Genomic DNA, 17,378 nt, shown 5'->3' with positions numbered 1-17,378 from the left:
TTCTTTGTCCCTGATTATGACCTTCAACTCTCTTCATTTGAGGTCTGAATGCTCCTCTGTTCGGGTCATTATAAAACCAAGTTTTGTTACTCCTTGGTCTGGCCTGCACCTCCTGAATTATAGGCGCCGCTCGAATGAGTGCATCCTGAAGATCTGATGGACGCATAGATTCGAGATGAGTATTTACTGGTGGATTTAAGCCCGCACAAAATTTGGACACCTGCTGTGTCATGTCCATCTATGGCGCATACTTTAAAAGTGAGACGAATTTAGAGTAGTATGCGTCAAGAGTGAATCCTAGCTGTTTTAGCTCATAGAACTTGTTCATTTTCTGCGTGCGATATGCAGGTGGTAAGTATCTTCCCTATACGGCTTTCTTCAGCTTCTCCCAGGTAACGGATCCCTCTGTCATCCCTTGATCCCTGCACCATTGCTTCCACCAAAGTCTGGCTTCGCCGGTGAGCTTTAACTTGGCGAGCATAGCCTGATTGGCGGGTGCAGTACCGGCTGCTTCGAAGTAATCCTCCATGGATTCAATCCAAATTTCAATATCAGCCTGGATGAATCTGCCTCTCCCATAAAACTCGGGTGGCTTAATTTGCTTGAGGAGGAACTTCTTCTCCTGGATCACAGCAGTACTTGATGTAGGAGGCGAGTTTGAAACCTGTACCTGGGGTTGTGCCTGAATAAAGGTTTTCTTAACGTTATTATACGATAATCGACGTTAGCTTATCTTTAATTCAGCTATCTCGTAAACAATGTAGCTACTTAACTTTTTATCAACTCTTATGCACAGCCAGACATTGATAAAAAGAAGTCTTTGTTTGTATTTACATGGACATAGCCCTTTCGAATACAACGTTCCGTGTGATGATAAGTCAGTTGTTACATTTAGTTTGGGGAGTACAACGTTGTATTGCATTTATCTACAAGAACTGAGTAATAGTAGGGTTTTGGATCATGGATCTTCAGGAATCGTTAAGTCATTGGAAGTTCAGGATATCCTTTCCGTTGGAATCCATACTTCTCATGGCGGCCCAACACTTTAATCCTGTCGGCGGGGATTACACGGGTTACTTCCTCATATACATATGAGTTCATTTCAACCCTCCGACCTCGAATATGTAAAGTCAAATTTACGTGAGCTTCCACAAAAACGAACAGCTTCACGACTTTCAAGTCTTCCAACCACTTGATCCTTTTTAAGTTGGTCTGTAGATAAGCAAACCGGTGGGCGGTTATATAATAGATTCCTGAAGCACCCGTCCATCTTCGTTCCATGTACAAAGGTGATGGATTATAGATCTGCTCCAGGATGTTCATCATCCCAATTCTTTGTCTATAAAGCGGAGAATGCATTGCAGTCATAAACATGACCCGAAATACCAAAAACTTGTTCCACGCTTCGTAATTCTGCAAGACAATGTTGAAGGTAAGGAAATGTTTAGACAACAACAATTTCTTTACTTCCTTTTATTGAGATCTCATAAAAACAATTCCGTTGTTGGTCGGCTCTGATACCAACTGTAACGTGTCTACTAGTATCATCCAGGACACGTCTTAGCAGTCTATCGGAAAGAATGTCTAGAAAGCTCCGCCCGGCACTCCCATGGAATGTTACGGGATTTGCGATCTAGGTCTTTCCGCATCTGCCACGTAGCGGAAGTATCCTAGCCGTTCCCACTTAGGATCGACCAGAATTAGGGTTTTCTTGATTGGTCATTACCTAACAGCAACTAGCGTCGGACCCAAGCGAACTACTTTACGCAGAAACACCAGGTCCGAAGCGGATTCACATTGCACTTGGTTCGAGGAGAATGGAAAACGAGAGGGATGCAAAGCTCAACCTCTCTACCATAAGGCATAGTTCCATTCCGTTCCCCTAAAACAGCGTAAATCGGTTAAGACATCACTCTAGGTCAACGCTTTTGTTGTTCGTGTCCTTAGACGATCATCCCGCTGTTCTTTGAGAAAAGTTCCCGGTGCAAATGGAGTACATCCAAATAGTCAACGGGGAGGGACCTCAAGGGGACCATGAAAGAGGTTTAAGGGAAGACTACCCTGCCACCAGAGCTGGTTCTCGAGGAAACTTCTCCGCCGGGGCCTACTCCCTAACCTAGAGTAGCTAGATGAGGAAGTAAAATCAATCCCTGCTCATACATGGGGTTTTCAAAAACAAAATGGGCTACCTCGAAGAGATTCATGGCACCGGCCCAAGATTTACCTGGGCTTACGAGCAAGACATCAAACCCAAATAAAACACGGATTGATGGTGATCCGTCTATTTCGAGCCAGGAACTTTTCTCAAAGAACAACGGGATGATCGTCTAAGGACACGAACAACAAAAGCTTTGACCTAAAGTGATGTCTTAACCGATTTACGCTGTTTTAGGGGAACGGAATGGGACTATGCCTTATGGCAGAGAGGTTGAGCTTTGCATCCCTCTCATTTCCCATTCTCCTTGAACCAAGTGCAGTGTGAATCCGCTTCGGACCTGGCGTTTCTGCGTAAAGTAGTTCGCTTGGGTCCGACGCTAGTTGCTGTTAGGTAATGACCAATCAAGAAAACCCTAATTCCAGTCGATCCTAAGTGGAAACGGCCAGGATACTTCCGCTACGTGACAGACGCGGAAAGACCTAGATCGCAAATCCCGTAACATTCCATGGGAGTGCCGAGCGGAGCTTTTTGATATTCTTTTCTATGGATTGCTAAGACGTGTCCTGGATGATACTAGTAGACACGTTACAGGTTTAGGGGAGCCTAAAATTAAAAAGAGTCCAGGAATAGTAGGACTCACCAAGAAGTGTCGGCTGGCAATCGGATCATGATGGGAGTTGCTAGCAACTAACTAGGCAAGGCTAGGAGGAAAAAACGTATCTCGTGCCCCTATTGAGAATCGGACTGTGTGGTCTTCCGTTCTACTCATCATATCAGTTTCAATTGTTGTAGTTGAGATGGCAATTGAATGAAGAAACTGATATGATGATGAGAATGGAAAACCACACAGTTCGATTCTCAATAGGGGCACGAGATACGTTTTTTCCTCCCAACCTTGCCTAGTTAATTGCTAGCAACTCCCATCGTGATGCGATTGCTAGCTGTCACTTCTTGGTGAGTCCTACTATTCCTGGACTCTCTTTAATTCTAGACTCCCCTGAACCCCGTTCGAGCGCCCAAGGCCCCTGGACGGTCATCCCTCGTATCTGTTTCCCGTAATTTACCTTATTAATATAACAGTCATGAAGTCGAAGACATACGCAAATATTTTCTCTGCCCCATTGTGTATTTCTATACTCTTATACAGCATACTACACCACAGATTTTCTGCGTTTACACTGTCTCCTTTTCTCTCTCTCTCTTCTCTTTGTGTTCACTCTCTCTCAGTTTTTGTCCTACGCTTCTACATCACTGCACTCTGACACTCTAGAAGACTGCAAAGTGAATGATGACCGAGGAGTAAGCTACCTCTCTCCAACCTTAACTACTCTGGAAGACTACAAGTGGATGATGATTCATCAGGTAGGCCCAGAGTAACCAAAAAACGTGTTTCATCTTGGCAAAACACAAAAACCCCAAAACACGCGAAATGTTTCGCTTTGTTTCACAAAACAAGGTCATGAAATGAAAAAAAAAAACTTGCAAAACAATTTTTTTAAAAACATATTTTCCTTTGTTAAAAAGAACATAGGGATTGTTTTTCTCTTAAAATTAGCATTTTTTCCACCCTCCTTGCATGCCCAATTACCTCCTCCATCTTTTCATACTTTGATTTGTTTTGCGAAACGAAAAAGTTCTTTAAGGAGTTTTTTATTAAAGAACATGCATGATGTTTTTCCACAACCACCCACATTTTTTTTATGTCCTCATCCTTGCACATCGTGTCGACTCCTCCTCCTTGTACATGTTCTCCTCCTCCTCCATGTCTTCCTACTTCACCTCATCCTCCTCAATCTCCACCTCATCCCTTTCTCCTCTTTGTCCTTCGTCTCTTCCACACACTCCACCTTCCCCTCTACCTTAGGCCTCTTGTCTCAGGCGAAAAAGCCCCCTCAAAAGATCTTCCTTTCCCTCTACCTTGGGCCTCTCACCTCAAGCAAAAATGCCGCCTCAAAAGGTTTTCACTCATGAACATCAATTTCTACTTTCACTTTACATTATGTATTATATGTATGTTGTAACCTATAAATTTTGATTTGGATTCATGAATGTTGATTTCTAAATCAATAGATGAAATGTATGTTTTGATTTTAGGCTTTTGACTTTTGACTTTAAGATCTAGGTGAAATGAACATTTCCATTTTATGGATATGTTTTCTTCCTCTAATAATACTATATATGGATCTACTCTTTTTCCTTTAATATTACTAATATATAATAATTTTATCATAAATAATATTTTTTAAACCTTGAAACCTCAAGGTAGCTAGCAAAATGAAATGTGATACGAAACCTCAAAACCTCAAAACAAAAAACAAGACGAAACATTTCTAGTGACTATGGATTGGCCAACATCATATGGGCCTAAAAATGCAATAAGCCAACCAAAAATGCCAAAGGCCGTAAAAATAAGCACAAAAAAATGCATAAAATAAATTGTTGTGCCCAGCCCACAAATCCACATGCAGAGATTCACTCAATGTTGACACATCTGCTAACATCCTCTATCTAATCATGGGTGATCTAATACAATACAATGACACAATGATAATGACTCATCATAGTCCATACAACAAGACCATCAAAATAGAGCTATGGATACCCAAGTAGTGGATGATCAAGCCACCACCAATGCCTCAAAGAGAGCTTGATGTTGAGGTCAATCATACCAGCTCTTGAAAATAGAGAAGAATCATAGAAGCTTTTTGTGTCCATGAACAATGCCTCGCAGTAGCATACATAACTATCTTGTCAACAATGCCCTTGAGCATATGTGACTAGATTCCTTCGGCTAGACCGCCAAACTCTCCTCATGTGAACTTCAACTAGAAGACAATCCCTCTCCCCTATCAAGAAATAACCCAACACAAACTTGGATATCAATGCCAACTCCAAGATTTCTAACCTACCAAACTTCAATCGATGTGAAAAGAAAGTCCCTCTTGTTAGCAGAGTATTTGTCAGCTCATGTGTGAGTCTGAGCTTGATCTGCGCTGGGCATTTTTATTAGGTATTAAGGTATTTTTCTGGTGTGGCATTTTATGCCATTGGGGCATTTTATGCACCAGTCGGCCAGCATTAATGCTGTCCGACCAGCATTTATTGCTCCCCACTTTTCAGCCTATTTATACTCAGTGGCTCCTCCTCGGTTAGTATCATCATCTTCACCATCTGCAGACTCTATGGAGAGAGGAGCCAGAGCCAGTGCCAGTGCCCACGCAGCCAGTGACTCACTGTTGTATGCGACTGTCTCGTGTTCAGATATATGGATTCCATTTCCCGTGCATACATCTGAGTTCTCATCTGTATCGTGTTCTTTTCTTTTCTCTTTTAGTCTTGTGTTTCAACAGTTTATTTCAGCACATGTTTATGCTTCCACCGCTGCTCCACTTTTGACATGGTATCAGATTTCACGATCTGTGCTCCTGCTGTGTTTTATTGCTGATTTCAGGACTGTTTTGTACCCCTGCTGATCAAGCGACTGCTGTCGCAGCCAGGCGACCTGTTTTGGGGCTATTTTCAGCCTGCGTTTTTTGCAGTTTTGCCATCGCCTGCTGCCTACGCACCCTCTACTGCCTGCGTTTTTCATCTGCAGCTGCTGGCGACAGTTTTCTACCTGTTTTCCTGCAGTTTACAGCCTGCGTTTTGCTGATTCAGCATCTCTCATGGCTGGGTGACTGTTAATTCAGGCCGTTTTTGCTGTTTTTGGCAGTTTTTGACTGATTTTTTGACTTTTTGCAGCAGATTTTGTCTTCTATTGATCAGATTTTGGGTTATATTGCATGTGAACTCTCATTTTCTGCAATCTGTGCTTGTGTTTTGGCTGTGTTTCCTCTCTAAATTCCATCTCTTCTCTACTTCTCTTCTTATCCTCCATATGGCTCCTCCGTGCACTTCCACTGATGATAAGTTACATGGACCTAATTATCTCACATGGAGTGCTGTCATGAAAGCTTGGTTTGTGCAGAAGTGGTTATGGTACATTGTCTGTGGAGCTATTGCTCAACCTCTCCATCCTTTTCCTCTTCCTGAAGACTTTGATGAGGACAACCATGAGGAAGCGGTGCTCACATGGGACTCGGACGATGCCCGTGCTTACTCGGCATTGCTTCGGTGTATTTCTCAAGCGGTCTTACCGGCGGTTACCTCCTGTAGGACATCTCTTGAAGTATGGCAAAAGTTGCAGCAGATGTACGAGGCACCTTCCACCATGCGGGCAGTCACACTTTATGGCCAGCTCCAGCAGATGAAGTTTGAGCCGAAAGATACTATTCAGTCTTTTCTTCTTCGTGTTACGCAGGTACAAGACCAGCTTCGGCACATGCAATCTGCTCTTCCCGAGACGCATCTCGTTGGGACGGTCCTGTACAAGCTCCCCCCGGCGTTTGATGGAGTGGCCAATGCTTTGCGGGCGCAGACATCATCGACTCCTGTCAGTTTTACACATATGACCTCGATGCTTCTTGAGCATGAGACATCCTTGAGATTACAAGGGCGGCTTCCGGCACATTATGGAGGTGAGGCTTAAGTAGCTTCAGAGAGGGGTGACGGGAAGAAGAAGTCGAAGGCCCAGTGTTACCACTGTGGCAAGAAGGGACATTTGCGGAAGGACTGCAAGAAGTTAGCGGCTTCCAGGAAGACGGAGCAGAAGACGAAGCTGGATGTTGACTCTACCGATGAGTCCTCTCCTTCATCAGACTCCGACTCAGATCCTCTGCCCAAGGTGAAGTCCAAGGCGCAAAAGGGATCCTCTTCTTCGGATCGCGGGAAGGGCTTGGTGGCCCCTTCCTCGGCTGCTTTCTAGTGGTGGTGATGAGGTCATCCCTCACGACTCTCTTGTGCCAGAGAGGGAGTGTAAGCAGGTGTTCAGATGGGGCAGCCGCGCCTCATCTATACTTTTATACAGGTGCACAGGTTCCAGAGAGGGAGGTCCCTGACGCATCGACTTCAGTCTGACGGACTCAAATCCTGGAGCTGGGATTGACATCCAGGTTCATGATGAGCTGGTTATCTGACAGAGAGCAGGAGGCTTTCGTCTGGAGCTCACATGAGGGGACACTTTGGTGGTCTGGCCAAAGGCGGGGAATCCATGGTCACCTATGTTCAGGGGCATTTTTGCCCGGATGGTCTTGTATGCTACTGCGAGACATTGGTGATGGACACAGAGACATGCTATGATCTTCTCTATTTTCAGGTGTTTGGTACGATCGACATTGACATCAGGTTCTCTCCGAGGCACCTTGGTGGTGGCTTGATCACCCACTGCTTGGATATCCATGGTTCTACTTGGTGGTTCTATAGTTTCTGATCCCTTTTCATTGTACTCTTGTATTGTATCAGATCACCCATGATCTGAGAGAGGGTGTTAGCAGAGTATTTGTCAACTCATGTGTGAGTCTGAGCTTGATCTGCGCTGGGCATTTTTATTAGGTATTTAAGGTATTTTTTTGGTGTGGCATTTTATGCCATTGGGGCATTTTATGCACCAGTCGGCAAGCATTAATGCTGTCCAACCAGCATTTATTGCTCCCCACTTTTCAGCCTATTTATACTCAGTGGCTCCTCCTCAGTCAGTATCATCATCTTCACCATCTGCAGACTCTGTGGAGAGAGGAGCCAGAGCTAGTGCCAGTGCCCACGCAGCCAGTGACTCACTGTTGTATGCGACTGTCTCGTGTTCAGATATATGGATTCCATTTCCCGTGCATACATCTGAGTTCTCATCTGTATCGTGTTCTTTTCTTTTCTCTTTTTGTCTTGTGTTTCAGCAGTTTATTTCAGCACATGTTTATGCTTCCACCGCTGCTCCACTTCTGACACCTCTTTGGATCCTTTGCACCTGTATATTTGCATAGATGAGGTCCATTTGCCCAACCTCACCACCCTCTCGCACTCCCTCTCTAGCACTAAAGAGTCATGAGAAATGACAGCATCACCTACACTAGAAAGCAATAGAAGAGGCTAGTTGGCCCCTTTCCCCTCTCTAAAGAAGATGACCCCTTTTGCACCTTAACCTTGGCTAGAGGATTCGAGTTGAAGTCAAAGTAATCGTGAAACATTTCACCCATTGGGAGGTGAGAGCTTTGGGACATGACCTAACAGCCATTGAGAGGTTGCTGCACAACTCCCCTAAAGACGAGCAATAGAAGAAGAGGCTAGCTGGCCCCTTTCCCTTCTCTAAAGAAGGCAGCCCCTTCTGCACCTTAAACTTGGCTAGAGGATTCGAGTCAAAGTCAAAATAATTGCGAAACATTTCACCCATTGGGAGGAAAGAGCTTTGGGACATGACCTAATAGCCATTGAGAGATTGCTGCACAACTCCCCTAAAGACCTCACCCTCTAAACTTAGGAGACACATGCACAAGCCTCCTTAGCAAGCCTAAAGAACAAGAGAGCAAAGTTCTCTCCACACCTCAATTGCCTTTTGGACAAGAAAAGGCAACATTATGCCAAGTGTTCTTCCACATGAATTGACATAACACTTCCAAGGAACCAAATTCACTACTTTCAAGATCAATATAGAGGAATTATGTCTTTGCCTTAAGGAGGTGATGGAGCAAGCCACAAATTTCTACAACCAACTTTTTTGACACAAGATGATCTCTGCTTGAGCACTCTACTTTAAGAGCAAATGTGGGATTGTATCTCATCTCTGGTCATGGATGAAATGCAACCCTTACATACTTCATGAAGCAAGAATGGTATTGAGGCTTCCAATCACAAGAATGATAAAAGTGCCCAAGTGAGGATGGGCTCTCTAAGATGTACCTCAACCTTCTTCATTTACTAGGAGAAGATGAAGAATTCTTTGTTGTAGGAAAATATTGGTGATTTGTTTGCTCATCTAGTTTGTCTCCTTCCCAAAGGGGGGAGGGAGGGACCACCTAGAGCTTACTCGATAACATCTAAGATCATTAATGACACACAAATAGCTAGGATAGAGACTCACATTTGCATATGGATCTATAGAGATACATACTATATCATATAGTTCAAATTATACATACAAATCGATAGTTACTATGCGAAAGTGCAATTATGCACATATCATTAACAAAGCAAAGAGGGGATTAAGATGGATGCACAAACCCACTACCCAAGAAGTCAAAAATCATCATGGATAAAGAGCTCCAATCAAACCAACTTCCACATATGCAATGTGTTGTGCCCATAGATGACCACAATGTATTGCTTAAGAAGCGTGGATGCTATGCAAATCAAAGAGGCTATGTGGCATTTGCTTCTCCCACTTATAGAAGAAGGGATTCGCTTATAAAGCCTCTACTTTGATAGCAAAATTTTGGCTACACACTTCAGATTCTTTAACCCTTAGACATTAGAGTCATCACTTAAGATTGCTCTTCAAGTGCATGTGAGAAACTAAATTACCTATTCTCCCATACACACAAGATTCACGATTGAATTAGCACACAATAATAAGACCATGTAGTTTGTTACCACACTACCTTATGCATAATACTTGTAATGCTATCGATAGTTCAAGTAAATACTTAACCACAAGACTCAAATCTTAAGTTTAGTTTTAAGTCTTGTTTATTACTTGCAATATGTTGGTGCAACCCTAAAGGCTAAAACTTTACAAATTTAACATTTAAGTGTAGGCAAATATCTGGACCTTCAAGTTGATGAGTGATACTTTTTCCAATGTACATTAGGATGTAGATATAAAGGAGATGACCTTTACAAAGCTCTACAAAGAGCTCATGGCAACCAACATTTATGACACTCAATCAACAAAATCCTAGGCGAGAAGTTCGAGGAGGTGGTGGCAAGAGCCTAATCATTCAACACTCTTCAACATCAATGAGTAGCATGGAAACATATATGAGATGAGACTCTATATTCTTCTCTCCAATATCATGCCTCACAATGACAACCCATTTCTTAGAGAGCCATTTTCCTAGAGAGGAGTCATTTTATGATGATGGTAAACTCATCAATAATGGGGACAAGCCCAAGAGCATCTCACCATCCACCTCCCAAGAGTCGTCTTTAAACTCTCCTTGTGAGCACTTTGACATGAATGGTGTTGATGATACCAATAATAATAGCTCATCTTAGGCCTTTCTCCATCCATCCTACGCTTCTCTTTTTTGGTTAAATATGGTCCAAATCCAATCTACTCAATGTGAGAAGAGGCCTAATTTGTCAAACAATATAGAATCTTTAAGCAAATATGATGTATGATGTATCTACTTCCAATGCATGTTGCACATGCAATATATACCATAGAGATTTTGGCTTCTTATCCTCATATATTTATCTTATACTCCAATAGCATTGTTATTTTTGCTTTAAACACATGTCCTATTTGCTTTAGTCCAAAATAATAAAGTTAATTTACTTCTTTGTACTTTTATTATATCACACCTTGTAAAAACTTAAGCTACCATTCAATATCATAGCTTATCATAATATACCATATTATATCTTTGTATCTATAACTATGCCAACACAATGACTGTAAAAAGACGAGGAGTTTGACTCCTGCGATTAGTCACACAAGGCTGCCCTTTGGCTCCAAATAAAACCAACCTTCCTTCTAAAATAGAGTGGTGATTTACTTAATTAACCAACAATTACAACAAGTAACAAATTTATAAAACTAAAATAATTACTTATGCCTAATTGGGGAGACAAGTGACACCAAGATGGCCCCAAAATTAGCACTCCTTGCAACATTTAATTAACTAGTATTACAAGAAACCTATGGTGCACAAGGATTGTCTAATGCACAATTGACCAATCCCTCTACAAATTTGAGAACATGGGCTATCACAAATTATCAACAACATCAAGGCTGAAATTGCCCTTGATTTGGTACACTTGTAAGTTGTTACTATCAAGCACAAATGGGATCAAAAACACTTGCATGCGGGTCTTCCAAATTATAGATGGCTAAACCACTTCAAATCTACTGCAATTTTCAAAAAAAAATAACTAATCCTATGATCATCAAGCTCCAATTTGTAGACATGCTTCACGAGGTGATTGAAGAACCTTAACTACAACAATAATTAGGTTAATTCCTTCACAAGGTGATTGAGAAACCCAAAATGATACCAAGTGGATGTTGATTGCATAACAACCCACTCTAAAAACTATCGCTTGCTACTCTTAGGCTTGTAGAAGCTATCATATGTTGTTGGGCAGCCTTTTGACACTATCGTTTGCTCTAGAAAACTCTTGGTCTTGTCATATGCTATTCAACAACCTTCTAATGGCAAAAAATCAGTCACATGGTTGAGATCTATCCCCTTTAAGTCTCAACCAGCCCCATTTTCCCCCAAGCAACCTTGCAAAGTCGCATGGCAAATTCCCTCTCCTTTTAAGTGGCACAACTACAAATGAAAACTCAGCCTCTAGAAATGAATTTCCAACAATAATATTGAGAAAATTCAAAAATCTTCTTGTCTTGACCACTACCCATTCAAATGTGCTTAGCCCTTTGGACTTGAAAGTCTTTCTAACTTTCACTCATGTTAATCTAAGCATTAAATGTTAACTTTCTCTAGCCCAATGAAACCAAGTAATTTCCAAGGGTTCATTTAATACCCAAAGCCAAGATTGTCACCAAGGACCCACTAGCACCTATCCAACATAACTTCAAACAACTTTTACCAATGTCCCCTACTACCCAACTAGGGTTTTGGAATGTCATTACGCCCAAAGTAGCTCAAACTTCACATGTACACTTGACATGTGCACAACTTAATTATGCCATAGCAATCTAATAAGAATACATGTTCTTGTGACACCAAACTTCTTCTTTGCTCTTTGTGGAGGTGACATTCTACTTTCTTTGTGTGAGATTCCACGAGCTAATAGGCCTCAAGTTCCTTTGATGACAAAGGTAGAGTTATGGCAAAGTATGCAAATGATACTACCTTGGATGTTGAGAATGATGTATTGATGCTGAAGAGAGTGTGATTCAAACTCAAGTTTTTTTCCATGGTAGCAAGTGTGAAAATCAATTGGCGTAAGTCAACAAGTCTCATAGATTATAACTTCAATACTAATTGGGGAGGTCACTTGGGCTTCACAAGGATGTGTAAAAACTATCAAATACTTTGGGTTCCAAGTGGGACTCAAGTGACCCAATAATTTGTACTTGTGTTGGACTCTATCCAACGATCCAATTCAACACTTCTACATCAAGTTTTGATACTTACCTAGAACTTCTCCTTCTTTCTTAGAATCCCCTCCCTAAGAACCCTCATAACAGCAATCGTAATTCATATTCATATCTGAATATCAAGTGTTTTTCAGCAAAGCCTAGGCACACCGTTAGCAATAGTCATTGCCAACTCTACTATTCTCTTCAAACTATAGATCAATTTTGCCATTGCTAAAAAGGGGGATTAAACAAGTGTAGCTGACAAGCTGTTCTCTGACACCTCCACCCTTTTTTCAAGGAAAATTAAGAACCTGCTGCCCTTGTCCTTATGCATAAGCAATTGCAAGCAGCCTATCACGAGTGTCATATGCTAACACTTTTGGATTGTATTTGGTTAAACTGTCTACTAGTAAGGGAAAGTTCAACCAACACAATTCAGAATATTTAAATTGCAAAAGCATATTAGATGCAAACAATCTATACAACCTTGTCATTGAGGTTGGAAGTGCTTTCTACTGTCCAAGAATTTATCTGTCCAAGATAGCCCACTTTAGTTAGGTGAGCTCTTCATCTATTTATTCAGTATTCCAACAATAGAATAAAATTACCTTCTCAGCACATTCATCAATACAGCTAAAAGCAGACTCTGTGGCTTGGTGAAAAGTTTCCATTTCTATAGCAAATCAAAAAGTAAATCGTTTAGTGCCATTGTAAGATCAATTAGCTTGAATCTTTGGAAAGAAACCTCTCCCCTAAGCATGAATTCCATTGTACCTGTCACAAATTTACAAATTAGCGATTCAATTTCTTTGATATCATCTGCAGATTTGGAAGATAATTCAGACAGCTGCTTTTTAAGTCCCTCCACATTGCTATCTGAAGGATGGCAAACAAGTCAAGTTATAATCAAGAAACCTGATCGGAATGAGCTAGCTGATATCATGGTGAAGACAATGCAGAGTCAGAGAGTTCAAAGTACTACCATCTAAACTTTTAGAGTCTCCTGGAGCCAGATAATGTTCTAAGAAGTGGTTCTCTGCTTCCAGCCGCAAAAACTGCTCCTTCAGTTGAATGTACTCTTCCTCCAAACATCAATTGAAGGACGCGGTTAGGTGCATGGGCCAAACAACTGCTGTTACCACTGTGAAAAGACTGACAGTTACCGAAAGCTTAGGAATGTTGATGCTATCAATATCTGCCACTGCTTCACGAAATGGCTCTAGCAACTCATTCTGATCAGGGACAGCCTCCCTACATCCTTCAAGCTCCCTGCAAGGAACAAGAGTTATGATTAGAAAACAAACTACTTGACAGGTAAACCAAATCAACAAATAAGCTTGGGAAAGGCCATAACATACATTGCCACTTGTCCTACTTGGAAGTATGCACAATTCTATTACAAGAAAAACGTGTAATGCTGTGACTAGAAGAATCATAGGTATTTGTTGAGTCAACAAGATCCATCCATGAAACTGCGACTCCACAAGACCGATGCATGATAATGCGACAGGATCCATCCATGATACTGCGACTCTACAAGATCAATGTATGATACTACGGCTCTAAAATAGTGAAAAGCGTGGGAACAGACCTGCGGATACGGAACAACTCTGTGCGCAAGTCATCGAGGGAGGCGGTGGAGTCCATTGGCATGGTAGCGACCAGGATGTCCTCGAAGTCGAGACGCTTCACGGTTCCGTCGCTAGGCAAGGGGTGGTGGCCTATGTCTGCTTCCATATCCATAGGAAAGTAGGTAGGGTAGGGTAGGGTACCTAAAGAAGTCTCCTGGTTCTGCTTGTTCCCTTGCTTTGCCTTTTCTGTACAAAAGGGACCTGCTCGTGGCCTAGGCGTAGCTTCCAGATCCTGCAGCGCTCTCCCGCCCTTTCCTCGGATTTTGAAGTCCCCCTGTTGGTGTTGACAGAAAACCGGCCTTCAGTCGTGTATTTTCCCCGGCTGAGTTTTCAAGTTGCAAACTGGCTACTTTTTTGTGGAAGGGCCCGTAAGTTGCCACCCAAAGAGAAGAAGTAAAACCCCCTTCCTCCATGGAAGCTGAAATGGTAATTTTTTGCACTCGTGTACAAACCCCCTCACCACCCCAAAAAAAAACTTTTGGCTATTGACAATCAGCAAACAATCAAAGCCAAAAAAGGTAAATGCGTTGTTGTTTGAGAAAAAGCCTTCTATTACGTGACAGAGATGTGTGTTAGCAAAATTGCAAGGGGGAGATAGAAGACTAGCGGTAATTGAACTGCGGGTAACCAATAAGCACGCGACATCATTTTTGTGATGGCCACTAAGCGACTCACTATGTCACATTATTCGCCCTCTCGTGTCGTTTAAAATTGATAATATTTCGAGCCATGTCAACTTACAGGCCCCTGTACCCTAGTCTTAAAAGCTAAAACCATGCTTAATAGTGTGTTGAACTCAAGTTGGAAACTAGTCAGGGTATGAGGGCCAATAAAGTGATGGCCTCCAAAAAATTAACAATGAGGAGCCAATAAAGTTTCACATAACATGCACCTTGGTGCAATGCTTTTGCTAGCGTGTTACCTAATCAATCCATTGGTAAAGGTTCAAACCTAGCATGCAACGAGTCCACAATGTACAACGTTTAGATTTATGACTGGTTTTTCCTCTTCATCTGTTGTATCTATCATAGCAAATATGGAAGTGCAATCAACCAAATTTTGTTAGAGAGATGTCGTGGCATACACACGTCCTTATAGAGTGTTGAAACTTGGATTGACACTCTAAATGTGAGATTTAAGTGTCACGATTTTGCTAACACTCTTTCGAACCCCTTACCCTAATTTTAGAATTTTTAGTTATCTAACTTGCTCGATTTTTATTTTTATTTTGCATTAAAAAACCTATCATATTTGAACTTCCTTCTTTTTTCTATTGGATGAAGAAAAGGTTTTTCATGACCACAACCTTGTTCCCTCGTGTCATATTTTTTCCCCCAAAAAACAAGTCATACTTTAGCCTCTTTCAATTTTTCCAATGGAAAGGTAAAGGCTTTTTCATGAGTGCACCCTATTCATTAAAATTTACCATTAAAAAACTAGAAACCCATCCAAGTTAAGTAGAGTGGTTTTTGGTTTTTTATGAGAGCCCGACACTGCTTTGCGCGCACAACTTGGGTGGTTTCTCACTAGAAAATTTCATCTTATTTTAGAAAAGATCCCCTAATAAGACCTAAGGCAAACCTTATTTTAGATTAACATCTCACTTTTTTGTATATTTTAATATAGGAATTCTCCAAGCTACCCCTTATGTGAAGAAAAGAGATTTGTTTGAAACCCCTTATGAGAAAAGCTCCTAAGAAGCCATTTAAGCTTACAAAAAACTTGCGGAAGAGAATCTAGTACAGGGAAAGTGTTGGGAAGTGTATATGGACCACGTGCCCTTTAATGCCTTCAATGGGCATTAAACACATTTATCACTTGTTATTTTGCTTGCCATTAGTGGTGGCACTCCATGCAAGCCCCTGAAGCTAGCAAAGTGAAGCTACAATGGCGCAAATGATGATATAGGAGATAGCAATTGAAAACATTGTCAAGGTGGACACTACTCTATCATATTCTTCAAGGCAACAATGCAACGAAATTAGCATATCCTCGGACATGTTAGAGTTGAAATTGCCAACTACAATTGGGTACATGCATACCTATTGAGTACTACTAATAGCTGATGAGAGCATGGTGCGAAAGTGTGGCAAAGGAGTAGTACGAAGGTACCAAGAAACGGTGAAGAGATGGGCTTGACTTTCTTAATGTTGTTAATCTTAGTGAGGTCAACATGGAAGAAGTGGAGAAAGCATTCAAAGCAACATCAAATCATGTAGTGAATATAGTAAGACGATTGTGACACAAGGTAATGCTATAGTCCTCAAGGCATTAATTGTCCTCTCCTTACAAAGAATTAAAAGAAGTTATGTTGATTTTTCTTTCTACGGCCTTTTCTTTTACTTCAAGGGTTGTGTCCTTTTGGAAGATGAGTTCTTTTAAAGATTCATGTTGATGTACCATGCAAGAGCATCTCTCATTAAGTTCAAAATTATGGGTAAATGTCTCTATCTAATTGTAATGGATTCTTAACAAGAGCAAGATTGGATACTTGCATCTATAATTGGTTATGAATTTAACTTTGTGTACTCAATGCCATGCCTACCCATTTTTCATCTAAAGATAGAATTAGTCTTCTATTAATAGAGTTAGTCTTTGCGAGGTACTAAAAGGTTAATTGGCCAATGATAACATAATCTTAATTGGTGATTAGAATATGACCCAAGTTGACGGTGATTGCTTGCACGCATGTACCTCCGTATTAGCTAATGAATGGGAGAAACAATGAAGCTTATGCATTAATCATGACCTCATTGACCTTATTCACTTGTTTCTAATAGGAAGCTCCCAAAAATTTACCTTGTATAACAACTTACAAGCATAAGGACTCTTCCTAAAGAGGCACAAGCCTAGATTATGTCTACATGAATCATGGCAGATGGACTATACCTCACCCCAAAATTTATGTGATCTCAAAGAGTCTAGAGAGTCCACATTCTAATCACTATCCTTTTATGTCACCTCAAAGAGTCTAGATCATAATCACTAATATATGCAATTTAGATGACATTTAGAATTAACTTCCCCTCTATCTCAAATAATGGCATGCTCCATTTATCCCAAACATGTAATAAATGAAGCTAAGAGGAGAGAGGAGAATGAGTTGAAGAGAGAAAAAGAGAGAATGAAAAAGAAAAGGAAAGACTAGAAGAGGGGAGAGAAAGACAGCAAAGAGGGGAGAAAGAAGGAGGAAGCCATGGAAGCTAAGATGAGGTGAAGAGCATGTTCTTAATAATAACTAGATGCCCTAAACCTGGGTCTCTTACACCTTATATATATACCCCAGTTAGTGTGACTAGGTGTCTAACCCCTAGTTACTACGTATCCCACTCGTTATAATCTATCCCCAGCCTACAAATTTTTGCTCTCAAAAACAAAAGACAACTGGGGGGCCTAATAGAGGGGCTAAGGAGTGGGTCATAGAGTACTATTCGGGTTTGCATTACAATGA

General features: G+C 41.3%; 1 protein-coding gene across 2 annotated transcripts in view; it reads right to left on the bottom strand.

Annotated features, from left to right (window-relative positions):
• LOC148034640 (uncharacterized) overlaps window positions 1-14,354 on the bottom strand; it is a 31,311-nt gene extending 16,957 nt beyond the window's left edge. The window contains exons 1-6 of one of the 2 annotated variants that reach the window (XM_087679566.1): window positions 13,888-14,354; window positions 13,460-13,565; window positions 13,279-13,378; window positions 13,071-13,172; window positions 12,905-12,969; window positions 12,783-12,827 (exon numbers count right to left, since the gene is read on the bottom strand). In XM_087679566.1, coding sequence (XP_087535692.1) covers window positions 12,783-12,827; window positions 12,905-12,969; window positions 13,071-13,172; window positions 13,279-13,378; window positions 13,460-13,565; window positions 13,888-14,039 — 570 coding nt within the window. In that variant the 5' untranslated portion in view covers window positions 14,040-14,354. The remainder of the gene's footprint in view (window positions 1-12,782; window positions 12,828-12,904; window positions 12,970-13,070; window positions 13,173-13,278; window positions 13,379-13,459; window positions 13,566-13,887) is intronic. The other variant, XM_087679565.1, reaches the window with a different exon arrangement.
• Between the last annotated feature and the right edge of the window lie 3,024 nt (window positions 14,355-17,378).

The sequence above is a fragment of the Lygodium microphyllum genome, chromosome 6 (assembly GCF_053477565.2).
Source record: "Lygodium microphyllum isolate KBCC chromosome 6, Lygodium_microphyllum_v1.1.10, whole genome shotgun sequence".
In the NCBI taxonomy this organism is placed as follows: Eukaryota; Viridiplantae; Streptophyta; class Polypodiopsida; order Schizaeales; family Lygodiaceae; genus Lygodium; species Lygodium microphyllum.
This window is presented reverse-complemented; position numbering and strand designations above follow the sequence as displayed.